The 24,365-nt window shown below is 39.0% G+C and overlaps 1 protein-coding gene across 1 annotated transcript in view; it reads right to left on the bottom strand.

The window, feature by feature from the left end:
• The window catches only part of Cpd (carboxypeptidase D), a 78,404-nt gene that overhangs the window by 33,625 nt on the left and 20,414 nt on the right, over positions 1 to 24,365 (bottom strand). Inside the window, exons 3-9 of the mRNA XM_013016298.1 lie at positions 12,648 to 12,790; positions 11,098 to 11,267; positions 9,740 to 10,089; positions 8,716 to 8,907; positions 4,497 to 4,664; positions 2,261 to 2,370; positions 1,186 to 1,264 (exon numbers count right to left, since the gene is read on the bottom strand). Coding sequence (XP_012871752.1) covers positions 1,186 to 1,264; positions 2,261 to 2,370; positions 4,497 to 4,664; positions 8,716 to 8,907; positions 9,740 to 10,089; positions 11,098 to 11,267; positions 12,648 to 12,790 — 1,212 coding nt within the window. The remainder of the gene's footprint in view (positions 1 to 1,185; positions 1,265 to 2,260; positions 2,371 to 4,496; positions 4,665 to 8,715; positions 8,908 to 9,739; positions 10,090 to 11,097; positions 11,268 to 12,647; positions 12,791 to 24,365) is intronic.

Genomic DNA, 24,365 nt, shown 5'->3' with positions numbered 1-24,365 from the left:
AGGAGGCTGCAATGCTTGGTAAGAAATGTACGCATTATCCTGCCCATGTAATTGTAACTCCTCTGTACAGCATGTTCACAAATAAAATTTAAATTTAAAAAAAAAAAGAAAAGAAAAGCTCTTAGAGAGTGAGGAAAGGGGTACCAGTGTCCAAAAAGAAATGTACTCATTACCTAATCTATGTAACTGTAACACCTCTGTATATTACCTTTATAATAACAATTTAAAAATAATAAAACAGCTAGGCACTGTACACTTGTAATCCTAGCTAATCAGGAAGCTGAGATCTGAGAATCAGTTTGGAGCCAAACCTGGGCAAGAAAGTCTATGAGACTCTTATCTCCATTAAGCTACCAAAAAAACCCTCAAAGTGGAGCTGAGGTTCAAGTGGTAGAGCACTAGCCTTGAGCACAAAAGCTCAGGGACAGCACCCAGGCCCTGAGTTCAAGCCCCAGGACCAACACACACACAAAAAGTGGGTCTTACAAACATTTTTACCTGGGTTGGTCTCTTAATAGTCATCTCCCCAGCCTTCAGTCTCCTGAGTAGCCAGAATTACAGGCATGAGCCACTGTTCCCAGTAGAAAGTAAAACTTCTTTAAGGTGAAATAAATAGCTATTCTCCTTTACTTGTAGCTCCTAATAATTACACAAGGGACACTTGCAGAGAATGAAGAAGTAGGGAAGGTGGAATGATGAAGGATGGATTAGACAGCACAGAGTTGAAGTATTAACCTTCTTAATCTATATTCAGTAGTCACAAATGGAATCAGTAGTCTAAAACTTGGAGTATACCTACTGCCCAAACCCAAACTTTAAAGTTTTCTTTTTTGTTGCTCTTGGTGGTGGTGGTCGTGGGGATTGAACTCTGGGCCTTGGTGTTGAACCCAGGCTCTTCAGCTAAAGGCTAAAACTCTACCACTTGAGTCACAGCACTACTTCCAGTTTTGTGAGTGGTTTATTGGAGATAGAGTCTCAAGGACTTTCCTGCCCAGGCTGGCTTTGAACCATGATCCGAAGATCTCAGCCTCCTGAGTAGCTAGGATTACCAGTGTGAGCCATCAGTGCCTAGCTAACTTTAAAGTTTTCTAAGAACATTTTTTAAATAAAATTTTCATACATACAAATTTTAAGTTTCTGATCAGAAAAAGAATCCATATTCATTATAGGAAGTTTAGAAAATACAAAAAACTTTTGCCTTCTTTTCCTTGCTATCTACTACTATAGGATTAAATACCTTAAACCAGACATTAGCAATGTTTTCCTGAAAAAGGGCCAGATTGTAAAAAAATTAGGCTTTATAGCTCCCTAAAATCTCTGTTGCAATTTTTCAATTCTGCTCCTTGAATCTATTGAGATAATTGCAAAGTTTTCTACTTTAGTTTGCTAACATGGTAATTTACACCAACTCATTTTCAAAGGTTGAAGGAGGAAGCAGCCATAGATAATCTGTGAAAGTATGGCTATACTTGCAATTCAATAAAAACTTCTTGTAAGTCAATTTTACAAGAAACAAGTGATAAGGTAGATATTCCCATTGGTTGTAGCACTGCAGCTTGTCGATTCTTCTATTTATTTTTCACTTAGCTTGTGACTTAAATGTTTGCTAAATGAAAAAAAAGCTCACACCAGCTACTGTGCTATTAAAGGCAAATGGATGGGCTGGGAATGTGGCTCAGTGGTAGAGTGTTTGCCTAGCAGGCATGAAGCCTTGGGTTCAATTCCTCAGTACCACATAAACAGAAAAAAAATTAAAAGTAAATGGAGAAAGACAAGTAGTATATTCACAAAGTCAAGTAGGAAATAGGAAAAGAAAAGCCCCAAAAGCTGACTGAAAGAGTCATGAAAAGCCCAACCAAAAAACCACTTGGAAGACATTATTTTAAGGTTCCCCCCTCTTCCCCTGATACTGAGCCTTAACCTCAGGGTCTTGTGCTTGCTAGGCAGGTGCTCTACTACTTTTGCTGTGGTTATTTTTGAGACATGGTCTCACTTTTTGACTGGGCTGGGCTGGATTGCAATCCTCCTATTTAAGCTTATTACTGTAGCTGGGATGAGAGTATGTACCACTACAACCATCTTTTTCCTGTTGAGATAGGATCTCCTGGACTCTTTTGGCCAGGCTGGCCTGGAATTATAATCCTCCCAATCTTCATTTCTTGAGTAGTTGTGATTATGGGTATGAGCCATTGATGCCAGACTCCATGTCATTTTTTCATCAGTTCATTTTACAGCATATGATATTTAAACAAAAGCATACCTTAGAATAAGAAAGTGCTATTTGTTGAAACACAGCATCATCTGGTGATTTACTGTATGTGGCAATTCCTTGTTCATCATCATCGAAAGGGTAGTTAACTACCAGTGAACCTACAAGCCAAAAAAGGAAAATATATCATTATCTGTTTCAAGATGGGTCACTGACATAAAGTAAGCTTTTGATAACAGTGCCAGGGAAGAAAAAACAAAATCTGTTCAGGAACAGAAATGAGAAATAAGTGCTGGAGTGTGGCTCAGTGGTAAGATACTTACCTAGCATATGCAAGGCCATGGGATCAGCCCATCAAAAAAGAAAAAAATTAACAATAAAAATCAAAGTGAGTAAGAAAATAAATGGCTACATATACAAGACCTAAAGGTTGCCTTAACTAGAAAGGTCTTAGAAATTTATCTATTTACCTACCGGAACTGAAACCAGAAGTACACAGGTATAACATGCATCATTTTACTTTTATAATAGTTAAGATGAGAAAAACTGAGAGGATTTGGATGTTTTCAGTAAGATTCAGACATTTTACGGATCACGAAATTTAAAAATAACAAGAGGTCTAAACTAATCTATCCATCTCACTATGGAGATGGGAAATCTAAAGCAGAGAGATTATGACAGGGATAGCACAGCTGGCCTGTTAACACTCAAAATAGTCAAATGTTTCGTTCTTTCTTTTTTGTCGGTCATGGGGCCTGAAATCTGGGCCTGGGCGCTGTCCCTCAGCTCTTCAGCTCAAGGTGAGCACAATACCACTCGAACCACAGCACCGCTTACAGCTTTTTCTGCTTATGTGATGCTGAGGAATCGAACCCAGGGCTTCATGCATGCAAGGCAAACTCTCTACCATTGAGCCACCTTCCCAACCCCCTCTTTTAGGATCTTTTTTTTTTTTTATTTGTGAACTTACTGTACAGAGGGGTTACAATTACATGGGCAGGATAATGCGTACATTTCTTACCAAGCATTGCAGCCTCCTCCTTCTTTTAGGATCTTATTAGAAACTATTGAAGCCCAGTGCCAGTGGCTCACGCCTGTAATCCTAGCTACTCAGAGGGCTGAGATCTGAGGATCACGGTTCAAAGCCTGCCTGGGCAGCAAAGTCCGTGAGACTCTTATCTCCAATAAACCACCAGAAAACCAGAAGTGGTGCTGTGGCTCAAGCAGTATAACACTCCTCTTGAGCTGAAGAGCGCAGGGACAGTGCCCAAGCCCAGAGTTCAAGCCCCACAACTGACAAAAAAGAAAGAAAGAAAGAAAGAAACTATTCAGTTGGAGCTATATCATGTCATATTTCAGGAGCTAAGATACACGTGAAGGAAGTTATCAGCTCCCTTTGTGCTTCTCAGGCACAGTCTTTCAGATGTACATTCTCACTCCCCTGCCAAAGATTGGAATGTTTTATTTTCCTGTTAGTCACACTGTTTTCGTTTGTCTATTATGCCCTCTACTGAGCTATTCACCTTTGCCCTTTTTTTATCATGCTATTTCATAGGAAGGGAGGCAACAGGAATGGAATTTCCAACCTTAATTTCGATGAAATAAGAAACAACTGCAAACATTCACACAAAAAAATTCTTAGGTAGCAAATATGAAAAGCTACACTCATTCAATCCCCAAGAATAAATATGCTGTAACACCTCCTCCTACTCAAATGTCTGAAACACATTGTTTCACCTTGGATCTGTGATCAAAATTCAAACAAAAAGTATCAGCTGAGTGCTAATGGCTAGTTATAGTTATTCTCAGCCTCCCGGCTGAGATTGTGAGGCCAGTCTGAGAGGAAGTTTGGGACTCCCTTCTCAACCCACAGCTGGGTGTAGTGATGATGTGCCTACCATCCTAGCTATGTGAGAAGCTAATATTGATTGGAAGGATTGAGGTTCCAAGGCAGCCAAGAGCAGAAAAATTCACTCCATTTCAATGGAGAGAAGTTGGGCATAGAGAAGAAAAAAGAGAAAGGGAAGAGAAAGAAGGGAGGTTTAGAGAAAGAGAAAGGGTGGGGAGGATAAAGAAAGAAAAGCCAGGAAAGGAAAAAAAAAAGAGAGTGGAGGGAACAACCATGGAATTGGCCTAAAAAACAGTAAGACCTTTATTGTTATCTGCCACAGAAGCAGTAACAGAATACTCATTTTCTGAAAGCTTAAGACTGTAAACAGATAAGGTTTCACTAGAATTTTCTATTGTTCCTAGTAAGACACATTAGTGGAATATAGAGTTACCATACCTCCATGCAGGTTTGCTGACAGCACAAAAGGATAAGCCTTCATCCAGCTCATTACAGCAATAGTTTCTGGTTGGGTAGGATCTGTGATCTGAACAAACTGGTCTGGGAAATTCCGATTCAAATCAAAGTTGTTGCTGTTGTTTCTACCAATTACACTTACTGAATCTCCTGAAAGATAGAAGATTCCAATTTAAGCTATATTTTACTTGTATTATAATCCAACACATACTACTTCAGCTATTTTAACTTATGGTCAAGTGCAAACACATTATAATTCATTATTATCAATCCTGTTGTGATCAAAGTATAGGTTATTGCCTTGTGTCAGTGGCTCACACCTATAATCCTAGCTACTTGGAAGTCTGAGATCTGAGGATTACAGTTAGGAGCCAGCCCAGGCAGGAAAGTCTGTGATATTCTTTATCTCCACTAAACCACCAAAAAAACTGAAAGTAGAGTTGTGGCTCAAGTTGGAGAGCACTAGCCTTGAGCACGAAAGTTCAGGAATAGCCCTCAGGCTCTGAGTTCAAGCCTCAGGACCAGCATAAAAAATAAAATAACACATTTTATTTAAATTGTGTGCTTAAAACCTCTTTTTCAGACTTTTAGAACAGAGGGCTAAAGCTACGAATATTTTGCTTCTGCCCTCTAGTCATACTTTGAGAAGAAAAATATCAATTATATAAATTACATTAAAGTTTCACTCAACTGTCAATAATCAACACACAAAGACATGCTCACACCTTTGAGTGAGCAGTAATGGTCAAAGAGGAACTCTATTGGACTTGTACACAGTAAGACATCGTAAAGAACCAGACTAAGCCGGGCGCCGGTGGCTCACACCTGTAATCCTAGTTACTCAGGAGGCTGAGATCTGAGGATCTCGGTTCAAAGCCAGCCCGGGCAAGAAAGTCCGTGAAACTCTTTTTTTTTGTCAGTTGTGGGACTTGAACTCTGGGCCTGGGCGCTGTCCCTCAGCTCTTCAGCTCAAGGCTGGCGCTCTACCACTTGAGCTACAGTACCACTTCCGTTTTTCTGGTGGTTTATTGGAGATAGGAGTCTCATGGTCTCTCCTGCCCGGGCTGGCTTTGAACTGCAATCCTCAGATCTCAGCCTCCTGAGTAGCTAGGATTACAGGCGTGAGCCACCAGCACCCGGCTATCCGTGAAACTCTTATCTCCAATAAACCACCAGAAAACCAGAAGTGGCGCTGTAGCTCAAGTGGTAGAGCGCTTGCCTTGAGCTGAAGAGCTGAGGGACAGCACTCAGGCAGCGTTCAAGCCCCACAACTGACAAAGAAAAAAGAAAAAAAGAGAACCAGACTAACTGAAATTATGGTATGCTTACATTGGCGTGATCACAAAAAAGTAAAGTAAGACAAAGCAAAAAAATAATCAAAATAAGAAAAACAATTGAAAATATAAAATGATAGAGAAGAAAAGTCCAACTTAACATTAACTGTGCATATTCCATACTGCAATTATGAGAAAAAATTCAAATCAAATGGGTAATAATGATAAGATTATACACCCAGTAGTTAGCTCAGGGTGAATTATCAATCATGCGGCTGCATATTCATACTGTGGTTTTCCTGTTCTACTTACAGGTATTATTGCCTAGGAGCAACTGTGAGAGAGTGAAATATCACACCCCAAATAGAGTTTTGGGGCATATTTCAAATTAGTTATTGAGAGAAACTGCAGTCACAGGAATAGCTCTGAAAAGCTATCTTTATTTATTTATTTATTTATTTAGGGTCCGGTTGTGGGGCCTGAACTCTGGGCCTGGGCGCTGTCCCTCAGCTCTTCAGCTCAAGGCTAGCGCTCTACCACTTGAGTCACAGCGTCACTTCCGGCTTTTTTCTTTTTGCTTATGTGGTGCTGAGGAATCGAACCCAGGGCCTCAGGCATGCAAGGCAAGCGCTCTACCACTGAGCCACCTTCCCAGCCCTGAAAAGCTGTCTTTTTATAAAAAGAAATTTACATTTCTCTATATTAACAAGTAGCAAATGCAGAAGTTTTTCTATATGATACTTCTTTTCAACCTAGAAAAGTTATTTTCATAGAAAGAATAGATTGGGGGTCTGAAGTCTGGTCCAGAGATGACCACAGATACCTATGACTGAGAGACTTTATCTTGCCAGGTACAGGTGGCTGACATATAATCTATAATCCTAGCTACTCAGGAGGCTGAGACTCGAGGCTCTCAGTTCAAAGTCAGCCTGGGGAGGAAAGTCTGTGAGACTCCAGTTAACCACCAAAAACCTGGAAGTAGAGCTGTGGCTTAAGTGGTAGAGCACCAGCCATAAGCAAAAAAAGTTCAAGGACAGTGCCCAGACCTGAATTCAATTCTCAGGAGTAGCACATGCACATGAGCAAACACATTCTCTCTCCCTCTCTTCTTCCCCTCTGTCTGTCTGTCTCTCTCTCCCCTTCTCTCTCTCTTTCTCCCCCCCCCTCTCTCACACACACACACATACACACACACACACACACACACACACACACACACGTGTGGACAACCTTTATCACAGTGCACTTTGTCCCCTCAAACTTCCATAGCCTGCAGCTACCTCTCCACCTAAGGAATCCAAACCCCATCCCTTTGCTTAACTGTATATAAGCTTCAACTGCCTATTTCTCCTTAGTCATGTACTTTGTATATGGGTGCTATGTTTCTGCATATTAGTAAATTTGTTACTTTTTTTCCCCTGTTAATTTGCCCATTGTCTATCTATTATAGATCAAAATCATCAAACTTTTATAAGGAAACCTTAAAACATCCCTATAGAATTATGTGTTGGGAAAAAATGGATTTTTACTCTACTTGTGTTCAACATAGGTGGCTTGGGTAAACCTGGTCTCCCAGATCTTACTACATTGTCGCAGGAGAGATAGGTTTGCCTAGCTAGAGGAGGCAGAGGAATGGGAAGTCAGTGATTAAGCAGGCTAAGGTTATGTATGAACAATAGAACTGGGTCAAAACCAGAGTCACTGCCTCCAAATACTTCCAGTTAGAAGATTTCCAATGCAACAATTTAATAAAAATTACTGTTAAAATGAAACCATTTTGAAAAATTTTATACTATGTTGGAGTCTTTAAATTCCATTTCCTACATGGGGAGCAGAAAATGTTTCTCTCCCTTTTCCTATTTTCCCTGCTTTAACCATGTCATACTAAAATAAATTCTTGTTAAAACAATATATAGAGATATTTATCTGCATCTGTTATATAGATAGATCTATCTACTTCTATATAATAGACATAGATATTAAACTTGATGGGACTGAGAAATTAGGAGATTAAGAAAGTACATTTTTGGTGTGTCTGTGAGGACATTTCTAGGGATGACTGACATGTGGGATAGCAACTGAGGAGAAAGATCCACTCTAAATGTGTTAGCACCACCCAGTAAGCTAGAAGCACAGATGATAAAAAAGGTGGTCCAAAAAGGTAGGAGGAGAAAGCCAGCCAGTGAATACAAGCTCTGTTCTTCCTGCTCTGCCATGGCCCATTGACACCAGATTCCAGTTTCTTCAGTCTTTCAACATGATTTACCTTAGAGATTCCCTAGGGAACATCTAGGCCATCAGCCTTGGACTGGAGCTGCACTGTTGGACTTCCTTGTTCTGAAGCTTCCAGCTTCGTGGACTAAGTGACTATAGGTTTTCTTACAGCATGTACATGACAGTCTCTAATTATGTAAGCCAGTCTAATAAATCTTTTTTTTTTTCTGGTCAGTCATGGGGCTTGAACTCTGGGCCCCTCAGCACTTTAACTCAAGGTGAGCGCTCTACCACTTGAGCCATTGTGCCACTGACAGTTTTTAGGTGGTTGATTGGATGGAGAGAAGAGGCTTTGAACAGCAATTCTCACATCTCAGTCTCATGAGCAGCTAGGATTACAGGCATGAGCCACTGGCACCTAGCCTTAAATCTTTTATAATTAAATATGTACCCTATTGGTTGGTTCTGCTCCTCTAAAGGGCCCTGAATAATACAGAAAGACATTACTAAAATACAAAGAGAAAAGAAAAGAAAAAAAAGCTGTAAACATAAGCTTGATCTTAATGGTCTGGCCAATTTACAAGTATATAAAAGAGCTTATAAGAAAGGAAGAAATTCCAAGAAACAAGAGGTTCAAAGTCTCTTCTATCCTAAAAATAATCACATCATATAATAACTAAAACCCTAAGCACTACTAATCAGTTATTCTTTACCTTCTTGGGACTTTTCATACCCATCAGGATTCATGGATGGCATAAGGTGAATTCTAGTGCTGCGAACCAAATCAGTTACTTCAGGATCTGTTCCAAAGTTCTTACAAAGGTATTCAATGAGGTTCAGTAGCAATTCTCTTCCAACTACTTCATTTCCATGCATATTTCCAATGTACTTAAACTCTGGCTCACCTGAAAACAAAATAATTACATGGAAGACTTTTTCCTTTTCACTTTTCATGGACTCTTCCTTTTCTTCCCAATATGTTCAAATATACTGAATTTTGTTTTTTGTTTTGGTTCTGGGGCTTGAACTCAGGGCCTGAGCACTGAGTTTTTTTGCCTGAGCTTTTTTGCTCAAGGCTAGTACTCTACCACTTTGAGCCACAGCGCCACTTCCTTCCGATATTCTGGTGGTTAATTGGAGATAAGGAGCCTCATGGTTGGAACAGTGATCCTCTAACCTCAGCCTTCTGAGTAGCTAGGATTACAGGCATGAGCCACCAATACCTGGATGAAAATTTTTTAACAAACATGTATTTTGCCAAAATCAAGTAAAACCTTCCCAAACATCTTGAAGTTTCCTTAAAAACATGTATGTCTCAGCAGCATGTATGTATATGCATGTATGTGTGTGGTACATGTACACAGATGTGCAAAGGAAATTTAATTTATAGCATAATTATTAGTAGAAGGAATCTAATTTAGTTACATATCAAATACCATGCCTAACGTGGATTAGCAAATAGATTTCTTCTTTTTAGGGAAAAGACTGGCCTAAATTTTCTTTTTTGATTATGTTTCCTTAAATACACATACTACACAACAAGAAGAACAATATAATGCAAAGCTTTGAGAGGCATTACAGAAATTATATGCAAGGAAGTAGTGCTGTGGCTCAAGTGGCAGAGTGCTAGTCTTGAGCTGAAGAACTCAAGGACTGCACCCAGACGCAAAGCTCAAGCCCCACAAACGACAGAGGAAAAAAATAAAAGGAAATTCTATGTAAGACCATACCAATTACCTGGTTCGTGGACACCTGGATTATCAGATATCTCCATCACATAGAGTTCTCTAGACTCTACTGATTTTCCTAGTGAGTAAAGACGAGTGATATTAGGATATTCATTGGCAAATCTCCTCAAGAAGATTTCCATGTCAGGGAAATGGTGGTGATGAAAATCTTTTGGCTGAATTGGCTGGTGGGATGGGGATGTTCCAGGAGAGATATTAGGACCAGCAACTGTGCTCGCAGTTGCTGCCACCTCAGTGGTGTCAGGGATTACTGAAGCCACAGTTGGCCGAAGGGAAAAATCCACCTCTGTGGCTGGTCCTTCTTTCACCATTATATTATTAATGGTCAACGGCATGTACCTGAAAAAATATTTGACAAAGGTGAGGGCTTGGAGTTAAGACAGACAATACTTTCAACATGAGGGAAACACACTCAAAATTAAACAAAGATACATATATAAACTTAAAAGAGTTTTAGGATGTTATCTCTTGAGAATCTCAGACTAAGTATTTTCTTACCAACCTTCTCAGGTACCTCATATTAGAATGTTTAAAAAAATAACATTCAAAAGAATAAATATGCTAATTACTCCATTATACCATTGCTACAATATTCAAAAGTATAAATTATTCATTTTTGCTGTATCTTATCAAACTGGCATTCTAGCTTCTTTCCCATGTTTTAAAGTTCAAAATTAAATGAAAGTTATCAATTAAATCCTTTCCTTACAAATGCAAACCTCTAGAAAAGTTTGCAGGAGGTTTGTGGTGGGGGAAACCACTCCTTTCATATGCTAGAAAGCTGATGATTCAGAGTTCTCCAAATGCCATTTGCAGAGCCCTTGATTGCTTCTGTTCTGGTCCTTGGGTCAGAGCTTTAACATGGCTAAAATTCTTCCCAAGCTTTAAAAATTGTTCTTCCTCCCAACATTAATTACACTTCACATTTTGTCATGTGACAAAATACTCCATGACATTTTTTTCTCCTTACAAAAAAAAGAGGAGAAAAATCCAAAAGTAAGGAAAAATAAAAGGCACATATAACAAGTAACATTTAATAGATATTTTTCTGTCTTAGCTATAAAACAGACGCTTAACATTTTATTTTATTTTATTTTTTTGTTTTTTTTTTTTTTGTTCCGTTGTGGGGCCTGAACTCTGGGCCTGGGCGCTGTCCCTCAGCTCTTCAGCTCAAGGCTAGCGCTCTACCACTTGAGCCACAGCGCCACTTCCGGCTTTTTTCTTTTTGCTTATGTGGTGCTGAGGAATCAAACCCAGGGCCTCATGCATGCAAGGCAAGTGCTCTACCACTGAGCCAACTTCCCAGCCCCAAGCTTAACATTTTAAAAGACTAGTTTAACTTCTTACCCAGTTAATACTGCTGTAAGATTATATATTCCAGGAACAAGCAACCGGTGAAAATCACCAAATCTGCCTGTTGTGATATTATGATTAATACCAGCTACTGAGATGGTTGCATTCTCTAACCCAGATCCTGTTACTGAATCTTTAACAAATCCTTTAATTCCAATGTGGACCTAAAAAATAAGAATCAAAGTTCAGAGAAAATCAATTTGAAAGGCAAAACAACAGAACATTTATCTACAGTGATACTAGAATTTCCTTTTAGAAATTAAAGTTGCTCCTCTAGCCTATCAAAGTATTTTCAATCCCTTGAATGTCAAATAAAGTACTAAATTCTTAAACTTAAGTTATATATACACACAAATATGTATATATATATATATGTGTACACATTGTGTTTATACACACACATCTGAATCTATATAACTAAGGTGCTTCTGAAATTCCTTCTTTTCAAAGCTAGGTTTCTAATAATTTCCTCAGCAAATATCATTTCTGGTATATCTAATAGTTGTATATCAAATTGTTGTATGAGTTTGAAATTTAAACTAAACTCATATCTGTGGTTCATATAATGAATGGCAAAGGCTCTTGAGAAAATACATATTTCAGAACCCAGCAGTACAGGTTTGTCAGGAGTATTTGGTAGTTGGGATTGAACCAGGGCTTCTTTTGCTGATACCAATCAAGCATCCTACAACCAAACTACAACCCCAACCCCTAGTAGTACAAATCTCACTGATTATTTCCATTTGCAAAAGTGTTGTAAAACAGGCAAACAGAGCCCCATGGAATAGAAAGCTGCAGTAGGATTAGGGAAGACAGAAGAGGCACATCTAGAAAATGCTTTAACAGGGGCTAGGAAGGTGGCTCAGTGGTAGAGCGCTTGCCTTGCATGCTCGAGGTCCTGGGTTCGATTCCTCAGCACCACATAAGCAAAAAGAAAAAAGCTGGAAGTGGCACTGTGGCTCAAGTGATAGAGTGCTAGCCTTGAGCTGAAAAGCTGAGGGACAGTGCCCAGGCCCAGAGTTCAGGCCCCACGACCGGACCCCCCCCCCCAAAAAAAGAAAATGCTTTAACAGATTATAATCAAATAGTAATACCTATAATCTTAAATAATAAAAACAGATAAAGAGGTCAGAAGTTGGTGGCTCACGCCTATAATCCTAGCTATTCAGGTGGCTGAGATCTGAGGATCACCATTTGAAGCCAGCCAGGGCAGGAAAGTCTGTAAGTCCATAACTCTATAAATCTAACTCTGATTGATTAATCACACACACAAACACACATAAACACACACACACACACACACACACACACACACCACAAAACCAGAAGAAGAGCTATGGTTCAAGTGGTAGAGCACTAGTCTTGAGGAAAAAAAGCTCAGGAACAGCACCAGGCCCCAAGTTCAAGCCCACAACTGGGGGGGAAAAATCAAACAAAAACCATAAAGAATACCAAATTTAGACTGCTATTCATATGCAATCAATCATGGCTTCTATTCTAATCCATGACTTCTATTCTCCAACCTTCTAGTCAGTGACTTTTACCTTTTCAATCAATGTGATCAAAGACTCACGATTGTTCTCCCATTCCTGTCGAAGCTGTGAAGCAGGTGGGTACTTGCAACAAGACAATTCTAATGTGATCTCAAAGCAGTTGGCCCATACATAATTATAATCTTGCATACCACCTGAAACATGAAGAAAAAAACAAGTTTACCCCAAAAAGGAAAGGAATTCCACCCTCCAAAAGACTGAATTAAAATTAAATTCAGCCATCTCTGCCAAGTTTTCATCAAGTTGTATGAACTTGGGGAAGGCTCTTCAACTACAGAGGAGAATACTACAGTTTAAAAGAATATACATTAAGCCAGGCACAGATGGCTCACACCTATAATCCTAGCTACTTAGGAAGATGAAATAAGTGGATCACAGTTCAAAGCCATCCTGGGCAAGAAAGTCTGTAAAACTCATCTCCAATTAAACACCAGAAAACCAGAAGTGGCACTATGGCTCAAAGTGGTAGAGTGCTAGCCTTTAGCAAAAGAGCTCAGGGACAGTGCCCAGGCATTGAGTTCAAGCTCCATGCCCATTTTATTTTATTTTATTTGTCTGTCATGGGGCTTGAACTCTGGGCCTGGGCACTGTCCCTCAGCTCTTCAGCTCAAGGCGAGCGCTCTACCACTTGAGCCATAGCGCCACAAACGAGGTTAAGATTCATAACAAAATGATATAAAGTGTACACATGAGCTCAAAGTTATAGGATATTTATGACAAAATATCATGGAGTACTTTGTGTTCTATAATTGTTCTACCTTTACCAAGAGGAAAGAAAAAAAGGGAGGGAGGGAACATGGGAGGGAGGGAAGGAAAACTGGCTCTATTTAAGCTAACACAGCTACACAAACCAGGAAAATATAAGACACAATAAACTTTTAAAATGTGTTTGATGGAAGACAAAATTAGAAGGGGAATAAGCGCCCACAGCTAACCACTTTTGCACCTACACAAACCCACACACTTAACTTTGTGGAAAGCTTTTACCTTACCATTCTTGTCACCTGATCTTTTCCATATCTTGGTTTAGATGATGAAGACTAAAGATTGAGAAAGGAGCGGGCATAGCTTCTCTATGATCTCACCTTGCTCCTGAAATGTGGGTAGACACTTATAATACCAGATGCTTTTTAAAGCCTTTCTTTCTTTTGTCTTTTTAAATAAGGTTTTTATTGTGAAAATACTGTACAGAGTGATTGCAGTTACATGCGCAAGGTAGTGAGTATATTTCTTATCAAGCATTGTTGCTGCCTCCTTTGTTTTTCCCCTACCATCCCTTCCCTCCCACTTCCACAATTACACTCCCCCCTCTTTTTTTTTGCATGTGAAATGGACCCTGATCTTTGTCCTGCCCTTCTACTGTTCCTGAAAGATGCCTCACAATCCTAGGTTTGCTCATCAGTTGATGCCAATGACCCATTAAAATCCTCCGACATAATTTCCCTAGTGAAGTAGACTTCCCTTTTTCTCAACAACCTCATCATCCTTTGTTTTAAAAATGGTCCCAGTAAAAAGTAATTAGGCCTCAAATGAGGTGGCAGCAACTGTGAACTGGAAGGGAAGGATGCAAGATGAATTACCCACAGGGTTGATAAATGGTGGGAGCTGGAGAAGAGGAAGAGAGAGTAGTAATCCACAAGGATCTCAGGCCTCATCAGCTGAGTTAATAACAAATCAGTAACAGAGAGAAGCAGCAAAATTTTATAGAACAATTAACTCAGCAGTGAGGGACATGACAATTTTTGTTTGGAGTATATTAAGTTTGAGGTTTTTGCAGTATTCAGATGAGAACAGTCAAGAAGGATTTGAATGTGTGTGTGTGTGCACGTGCGTGTGCACACACACCACTGTCCCTGAGCTGCTTTTCTCAAGGCTAGCCTTCTACCACTTGGGCCACAAGTCCACTTCCAACTTTTTGGAACTTCACTGGAAAGAAGGGTCTCACAGACTTTCCTGCCTGGGCTGGCTTCAAACAGCAATCCTCAGATCTCAGACACCAGTGTAGCTAGGATTATAAGGATGAACCAGCAGTGCCCAGCCCCCAAATGGAATTCTAAAGTGCAAGTTTAAAGCTTGGAGAAAAGGGTAAGCACGCCTTCACAAGAAATGGTCATTTAAGACTAGGAAGTTCAATTTTCATTCAGCAAATATTTACCAAGGACTAACCACATGTCAGGTGCTGTTCTAAGTACACAGGGATACAGAGATGAACAAACAGACATAGTTCCTGCTCTCCTACAACTTAAATTCTTAAACAAATAAGAAAATAGCACACGGTGGGAAACCTTGGGCAGATTTAGTAGAGTGATGTGATAGAGGAACTGATAACAAGGAGAGATTAGGTTGTCAGGAAAAATCTTCATGAGACACAACTAAAGCCAAGACTTATAAAACAAGACAGAGCCAACTAGATTAAAGTCTGAGAGCATTCTAGGGAGAGTTTGAGAAATGCAAATAAGACACTGTGGCTGGACAACAATGGACAAGGAAGCACTGGTACAAAATGAGCCTGAGAGATATGAGCAAAACCAGATCAGATTGGGTTTTGGCACAAAGGTAGAGAGTTTAGATTTCATTCTGAGTACATTTGGAACTATGAAAGGATTGTTGTTTTGGTTTTATTGCATTAAAGAACACATAACAAAACTTACCACCTTAGCCAAATTCACATATACATTACAACAGTATAAACTACTGTCATTTATTTGGATGTGGTTTTGTCAAAGGTTCATATGCTGATTGCTTAGTCTCCAGTATGGTGATATGACAGGTGATGGAGCCATGAAGACACAGAATCTAATGAAAGGTGATTACGTCACTGGAAAAGGTTAATATTTCTATGGAGCCCCAACTAGAACACGAGAGTAAGTTGTTACAAAGCAAGGCCATGTTGTATCTTGCTCTGTTTGGTTCCTTTTTTGCTTTTCCCTTATGGTGACGCTCACCAAGGGGGCCCTCACCAAAAGCCAAACTGATGGGGTTGGCCTGATTTGGATTTTTAGCCTCTAATTTACATTTGTATAGCTATGACCAAATACCTGAGAGAATAATTTAAATTTATTTTGGTCCATGTTTTCATAGGATCCAATTCACAGTTCTGGGTTCCGTGTTCTTGGGCAGAACATCATGGTGGCAGAAGCATGTAGTGGAGGGTGTTCTTCACTTCATGGTGAAAAGGAAGCAGGGAGGGAATGGAATATGAGAAAGGGTCAAGGCAAAAAATGTATCCCTTAGGGACACACCCCCAATGACCTAACTTCCTCCCAGCAGGTTCCATCTCCTACTTTTCACTATGTCACAATAATGCCATTGTATTATGAATCCATTAAAGAAAGTCAAAGGAAATTCAAGGGAATCTATTCATTAGGTCAGAATCCTTATGAGGTAATTATCTCTAGAAATATTTATTAATTGACAAGTATGTTGATAATTAAGATTAACTATCAAAATAAGGGAGCATTTCTGTATCCAGCCTTAAGTATTTTGTTATAACAAAAAGAGAACAAGATAACATAGTTCTATTCACATTGCTGAACAACAGATCTCAGACTTTTTCACATGGCAAAATTGAAATGCTATGCCCACTGAACAACTCTCCTCTCCATTCTGCTTTCTAAGATTTTGACTACACCAGCTACCTCCTTATGTAAATAAAATCATGAAAAATTCAATCTCTATAACTGGTTCATTTTACTTAGTTTTACTGGTCACAATACAATGGTCATTACACTAAGATTACTGGGATTTATAAGTTAAAAAATTTTTTCTCAGGGTTATACTGTTGGTAAGGAAGCAAAACAAAGAACACATTAAAATAACCATTTCAGAATAATGTTAATAATACAAACAGATCTATATCTTTTTTGCATATGTGAGATTTAATAGCAAGGTTACTGCACACATGGCCAACTCACACCATAATTGTACCAGAGGGTTATGAACAAACTATAATGCAATAATAACCAGGCCTGAGCCCTAACATTCTGTGTCTGTTCCTTAATTGTTTTACTTACTTAGTAGCAAGTTAAGAAATATTAGCTCAATGCAGCTTACAGTAACATTGGTAGAGTGTTATCTAATCTAATTTAATAGGATCGTAAGTAGCCAGCTCCAATCAATGACATATACAAATATACCCTTGGGGTAACGGATAGGAAGGAAGATCTTTCAAAAGTAAGACTTAGATCCAAGAGAAGAAAATAGATTTAGTGGCCTCCAGTTCCTATAAATCAGTGTAAGTATTGATTAACACATAACTATCAAATTAATCAAAAACTAAAGGTCAAATTCTCAGAGATAAGCCTCCTTTTGAAAGTTCCTTAGACCTGAGGAAATATTACAGAGAATACTGTATCTAACAGTAACATTAATATTAGCTTCACAGCTCAGAACCTGAAGATACAGAATATTTGTTACATCTTGACATACATTCCCCAAATGCTCTTTTGACAAGGATCTACTTAAGGTAAACATAAAACCATGCAAAATGATACTGGAAATAAAAAGGTGACCACCTAAAGCAATACAAAAACCAACATCTTGGAGTGGAGGGTGTGGAGGAAGACTGGCTTAGCTGGGCGCTGGTGACTCACGCCTGTAATCCTAGCTACTCAGGAGGCTGAGATCTAAGGATCTCGTTCAAAGCCAGCCAGGGCAGGAAACTCTGAGACACTTATCTCCAATAAACCACTCGAAAACCAGAAGTGGCTCTATGGCTCAAGCGGTAGAGCGCTTGCCTTGAGCTGAAGAGCTGAGGGACAGCGCCCAGGCCCAGAGTTCAAGCCCCACGACCGACAAAAAAAGAAAAAAAAAAGGACTGGCTTAATTACCAGCACTGTGCAAAAACAAAATTTAAACATAAAAAATCACCCAGGTGTGGGTGGCTCACCTATAATCATAGCTACTCAGGAGGTTGAGATTTGAGGATCACAGTTCAAAGCCAGCCCAGGCAGGAGAGTCCATGAGACTCTTATCTCCAGAAAATCAGAAGTGGCATTGTGGCTCAAGTGGTAGAGTGCTAACCTTGAGCTGAAGAGCTTAGGGACAGTGGCCATGCCCTGAGTTCAAGCCCCACAACTGACCAAAAAAAAAAAACCACATAAGATCTTTACTATATTTCATCAACAATCAGGAAATACAATACACACACACACACACACACACACACACACACACACACACACACACCCCCTCACAAGGAAAGCTATAAGATATGTAAGATTAAATGTGATAAAATGTATACTATAAATCCATATTAGTTATTAAAGGTGTACTGAAGATTTTAGATGTTGTCATGTGTCTAGACAGGAGGCTTACGAAAACCTCAAATTCTTCATAATGAATTTATGAATATCATGCAAAATAGATTTTATTGCATAATTATACAAAAGGATTTAGAGGTCAATTTGAAAAAATAATTGTGAAAATTTCTGAGAAATGGGTGAGAATATAAAAAAATAACATTGCTAGAGGTTGTGTTACACAATTATACTTATCAAAACAGCTTTTATTTCAGTATCAAAATTAAACAGACCAATAATAGAAAACAGAAGTCACAGTAACAGAAACAAAAGCATTTGGGATAGAACAAAGAAGATATTTAAAACCAATGGAGGGAAAATCAGTAACTTTTATCATGAATAAAACTGGTTAGGGGGCTGGGAAGGTGGCTCAGTGGTAGAGGGATTGAGGCCCTGGGTTCAATTCCTCAGCACCACATAAGCAAAAAGAAAAAAGCCGGAAGTGGCACTGTGGCTCAAGTGGTAGAGCGCTAGCCTTGAGCTGAAGAGCTGAGGAACAGCGCCCAGGCCCAGAGTTCAGGCCCCACGACCAGACCCCCCCCAAAAAAAAAAAAAAACTGGTTAGGCAGGTGGCAAACATTGAGGAGTTTCCCAGATTAACTCTTTAATCCATATAAGATTTAAATGTAAAAATGAAATTATAAAAAATAAGAAGCTTGGATGGGAAGGTGGCTCAGTGGTAGAGTGCTTGCCTTGCACGCATGAGGCCCTGGGTTCGATTCCTCAGCACCACATAAGCAGAAAAAGCCAGAAGTGGTGCTGTGGCTCAAGTGGTAGAGTGCTAGCCTTGAGCTGAAGAGCTGAGGGACAGCACGCAAGCCCAGAGTTCAGGCCCCATGGCTGACCAAAAAAAAAAGAGAAGCCAATGAAAATATTTTCATTGTGGTAGAAAACTTTACTACTAAATATGGCCTACATAGACATTGTAAAATACCGAAAAAGCACTACCATAAGAAATTGTAAAGAAAATAAAAATGGACAAAAGATTATAGAACACTTCTAGAAACATGTATATAAAATCTTTAAAACAGGGATGACTTTAACACAGAAACTTTTTTTTCCAGGAATTGATTCTGAGATAATAGCTAAAAGGATGAAAACTTTAAAAGAAAAATGGCCAGGTGCCGGTGGATCTCAAGTGTAATCCTACCCAGGAGGAGGCTAAATCTGAGGATAGCGGTTTTAAGCCAGCCCAGAAAAAAAGGCCATGAGATTCTTTATCGCCAATTAAATGCACCCTCCCTCAAAAAGCCAGAAGTGTAGCTATAGCTCAAGTGCTTTGAGCAAAAAAGCTTAGGGACAGCCCCCAGGCTATGAGTTCAAGCCCCAGCACACAAAACAAACAAAATAAAAGGAAAATAAAACTGGAAACAATCCTAAATGTCCAACAATGGAAGAGAACTGGTTAGTAAGTTATGGTATAAAATGATTTAAAGTGTTTCATGTATATTTATCATGTATTAATAAAATTATACATGTGCTAACAAAACAGGTTATAAAATAACATACACAAAACTTTTATTATTATTCTTTGAAACACACGAAGTTTCTTAAACAGTTTCCCTTATTCTCACTTATGAAGTAACTAATTCAAAACACTTTTTCTTCCTGGTCTTGGGGCTTGAACTCTGGATCTGGACACTGTCCATGAGCCTCTTTGTGCACAAGGCTAGCACTCTACCACTTGAACTACAGCGCCACTTCTGGCTTTTTGTGAGTAGTTTATTGGACATAAGAGTCTTGCAGACTTTCCTGCCCAGGCTGGCTTCAAATCGTGATCCTCAGATTTCAGCCTCCAAGATAGCTGGGATTACAGGTATGAGACACCAACACCCCGTTTCTAAACACTTTTGACAACCTCTAGTCAGCATATAGTTTGAAAGCTTGGGTCAGCTTCTAAAGACATGACTGACATGCTATCATCCCATTTAAGTGCACAGTGCAATGCAAATGAATATACAACCATCAACAATCAAGATACAGAGTATTTACAACACCACAGAAAGTTCCCTGCTCTGGGGCTCACAGTGTCTGGACAACCATTAATTTTATTTCTTTCCCTATATTTTTGCCTTTTCCAATGTGTCATATAAATGGAACCATAAAATATATAGCCTTTTACATCAAGCTTCTTTCACTTAGCATAATAGCTTTCTTTTTGGAAATACTGGGATTTGAACTCAAGGCTTTGCAAATGCTAGGCAGGTGCTCTGTCACTTAAGCCAAGCCACCAGCACTTTTAGCATGTTATTTATGAGGTAGGGCCCCGTGTTTTTACCCAGGCTAGTCTCTAGACTGTAATCCTTCTTCTTAGACTTCGTGTGGCTGTGATCACAGGTGTGGGTCACCACATCCCATATAGCTTCTTTGCTGAGATGGGGGAAATGGAAGGGGGAAAGGTCTCAGTTAATTTTTTGCCTGGGCTGATCTTAAACAACATCTATCCAAGTCTCCATCTTCTGAGTACCCAGGATTACAAGTGTGAGCCACTTTACATAGCAGCATAATGCTTTTGAGATTCACCCACATTGTTGTATATATAAATAGTACTTTTTAATAAGAAGCATTCTGTTGTATTGATATGTTTATCAATTCTCCAGGTGATAGATATTCTAGTTGTTTTGAATTTTTTTTTTGGTGATTATGAACAAAGCTGGGTATAGATCTTAGTGTGGTAAACATGTAGGAGCAGCCTGGTGAATCATAAGGTACGTTTAGCTTTAAAAGTTGTTTGTTTTCCAAAGTGCTGGTTGTCCCATTCTCACAATCCCACCAGCAATATATTAACATTCCATATGCTCTGCATCACCTACTAAGTTTCCCAAGCAAGTGACCCAGCTTCTAAATTTTGAACAGTCTAGTGGGTGAGTAGTGGTGTCTCACTGTGGTTTTAACTTGTATTTTCCTGATGACTAATGATAGTACACATCCCTTCTTTCCCATGAAAGCATATCTTTTATATCCAGATTTATCATTTCTTTTGGGAAATCCTGGGAGCCAGAGAACTTGGTGATGTTGTACACCTGAAGAAACTTACAAAAAGAATCACTTAAAGCTGTCATGTAAAGTCCCAGCTCACTCCTGAACCGTGTGTGTGTGTGTGTGTGAGAGAGAGAGAGAGAGAGAGAGAGAAAGAAAGAAAAAGAGAAAGAGAAAGAGGGAGAGAGAGAGACAGTATCCCAAACCACTAAGAAACAAACTTCAGAGCAGCCACTGCCTGATTCCTACACTGGCACCTGAATGATACACACACAGGTCAGATTTCAACACTACCACAAAAGCTTTGAAAACAGCAATCAAACACCACAGGAGCAAGTCAAAACCTGTGGCTGAATCAAACTAGGTCATTCCCTGCTAAAATTAACTAAAATTTTTTTTAAATAAAATTTATTTAAATAAGACTCAGGATCTAGGCTGTAGCTCAGTGATGGTGTACTTGCCTAGCATGCAAGAAGCCTTGGGTTATATATGGGAATTACAGGGGATGGACCCAAGTGGACACAAAGACAAGATAAGACAGCTTAACAAAACTCAAATCTCTCTCTTTTTTTTTTTTTTGCCAGCCCTAAGGCTTGAACTCAGACTGAGTGTTAACCCTGAGCATTTTTATGCTCGAAGCAAGTGCTCTACCATTTGAGCCAGACCTCCACTTTCGGCTTTTTCTGAGTAGTTTATTGGACTTTTCTGCCCAGGCTGGCTCTGAACCATGATTCTCAGATCTCAGCCTCCTGAACAGCTAGGCATGAGCCACTGGCACCTGGCCAAAACTCAACATAAGATTCAAAATGTTGGGGCTGGGAAGGTGGCTCAGTGGTAGAGCGCTTGCCTTGCATGCTCGAGGCCCTGGGTTCAATTCCTCAGCACCACATAAGCAGAAAGAAAAAAGCCGGAAGTGGCGCTGTGGCTCAAGTGGTAGAGCGCTAGCCTTGAGCTGAAGAGCTGAGGGACAGCACCCAGGCCCAGAGTTCAGGCCCCACGACCAGACCAAAAAAAAAAAAAAAGATTCAAAATGTTCAGAATAAGAGCAGATCAAGAAAATGTGGTATATACACAATGGCATTTTATTCTTCCATCAGAAAGAATGATAATAAACCATTTGTAAGGAAATGGAAAGACTGGGAAAAGACACAAAGAAACATAGGTTATATGGTATTCCCTTATAGAATATGTCTATAAATCTACAAGTGAAAAAAAATCTGCAGGTAAACACTCTGGATGGTATAAGACAAAAAAAAATACAATAGGATATGAGGAATTATACAGGTTTCTAGACATTCACACAGTGAGACCAAAGGAAAATATTCTTAGGATAGGATAACAAAGACTCAATAACTATGTGCATATGATCATATAAAATAATATTTATCAAAATGATCTCCAACATTGATGAAAAGGAACTAAGCAATTCAAGGGCAGCAATGCGGGGGGGGGGGGGAAGAATGAAAGGGAAAGAGGGAACAGCTTACACTAAGCAAAAGGAAAGAAATGTACATATTACTCAATGTGGAAGATAGTTGTATTGTCAAAGCTCATAGAATTCATAAACATTATAGACTATAATAATGACAATTTGCCTTGTGAAGGTTAAAATGTTTGTGACTTTAAGTATCACTATCACATAATACTGTGAAATTTGTGAAATTTATATAGTCAGAAATTTATATAGTCACTTAATAAAAATTATTTTTAAAAATGATCTCTAAGAAATGGAAACAAGAGGTTTTTTATTTCTTTGTTGCTGTTTATGTTTTCTTTACCTTTTGTATTGTTTGTTTATCTGTCTTTGGATGTGTAAGAGGAAGCACAGAAAGAGTGGAACCAAATGTGAACAAATGCAGCAGTGGTACTCACTAGATACTATGTGGAAAATGAACTAGACAACTTGTGGGTGGGGATGGGACGGAAAAACTAGGAGAGAGTAAAGGAAGGGGTGACTTCTTCCAAAACAGAAATGTACTCATTATCTGACTTATGTAACTGTAACCCCTCTATACATTACTTTTATAAAAACAATAATATATATATATATATATTCTTTTAAAATCCAAGCAGAGCTAAAAACAAGTCCAGAATGTAATTCAGAATTATTTGACATTCAAAGAAGTAAAAATCTCAACTAGGAAAAGAGTTGAGTAATATCAAGTTCAAGATAATCCACATATTAGAATCATCTAACTAATCTTTGTTATACTTACGCTCCAAAGAATATTAAACATTCTTAAAATGAAATTAAACAGACCACATGGAAATAATAAACTGGAAATTTCATAACTGAAAAATAAACAATTTAAAACTTTCTTAAGCCACAATGGTAGTGGTATACACTTATAATCTCAACAATCAAGGGGAGGGGGAAAGGCAGCTGAGACAAGAAAATCACCAGTTCAAGGCCAGCATGGGTACACAGCAAGAAACCATCTCAGTAAATGAGTAAATTAAAAAAATCAAAAGACAACGAAAAAAATGTTTGAAAGCTGAGAAAAACAATGCATAGGTGGGGCAGAGGGGGTGCGGGGGTAGAATGACAGTTTCTCAGCAGAAACCATGGAGGCAAGAAATGGCACATTTTTGCAGTATTAGAAAAAGCAAACAAACACAACTAAAGGCTGTCAATCCATAACCCAGAGTTTTAGATCCAGTAAAAATACTCTTCAGGTCAGGCACCTGTGGCTCATGCCTTTAATCCTAGCTACTTAGGAGGCTGAGATCTGAGGATCACAGTTAGAAATCAGCTCTGGCAGGAAAGTCCTTGAGACTCTTATCTCTAATTAACCACCAGAAAACTGGAAGTAGCACTGTGGCTCAAGGTTGTAGAGTGCTAGCTTTGAGCAAAAAAGTTCAGAGACAGTGCTCAAGCCCTGAATTCAAGCCCCATGACTGACCAAAAACAACAACAATAATAATACCCTTCAAGAACAAGGAAAAAATAGACATTCAGTGAGGGAAAGCTGCAAGAATCCACTGCAATCAGACTTGCCTTAACAGAAATTATTAAAGTTCTTCAGCAAAAGAGAAATAATACCAGAGAGAAACCTCCCAACATCAATGAATGAGTGAAAACCACAACATAATAAGTATCTAGTAAACAACATAGTAAGTATCTAGTAAATATAATACATTTAGGCTGGTGTGGTAGTGCATGCCTGTAATCTCAAACTAAGAAGGTAGAGGCAACAGTCTATCAAGTTAGAGAACAGCATAGGTACATATGGAGTTCTAGGCAAGCCTGGGCTACACAGTAAGGCCTGGTGTCAAAAACACAAGGGCTGAAGAGTGTAGCTCATGGTAGTGCTGGCCTAGCATGTAAAGGGCCATGTGTTGGATCCCTAGCACTGTAAAGAAGAAAGAAAAAAAAGAAAAGAAACTGTCTTTCTCTTCTTAAATTCTGTAGATAATTCAAAGTAAAAAT

This window comes from Dipodomys ordii, unplaced genomic scaffold (genome assembly GCF_000151885.1).
Source record: "Dipodomys ordii isolate 6190 unplaced genomic scaffold, Dord_2.0 Scaffold31, whole genome shotgun sequence".
NCBI lineage: Eukaryota > Metazoa > Chordata > Mammalia > Rodentia > Heteromyidae > Dipodomys > Dipodomys ordii.
Note: the sequence above shows the minus strand (reverse complement) of the source record. Positions and strands in the feature narration are given on the sequence as shown.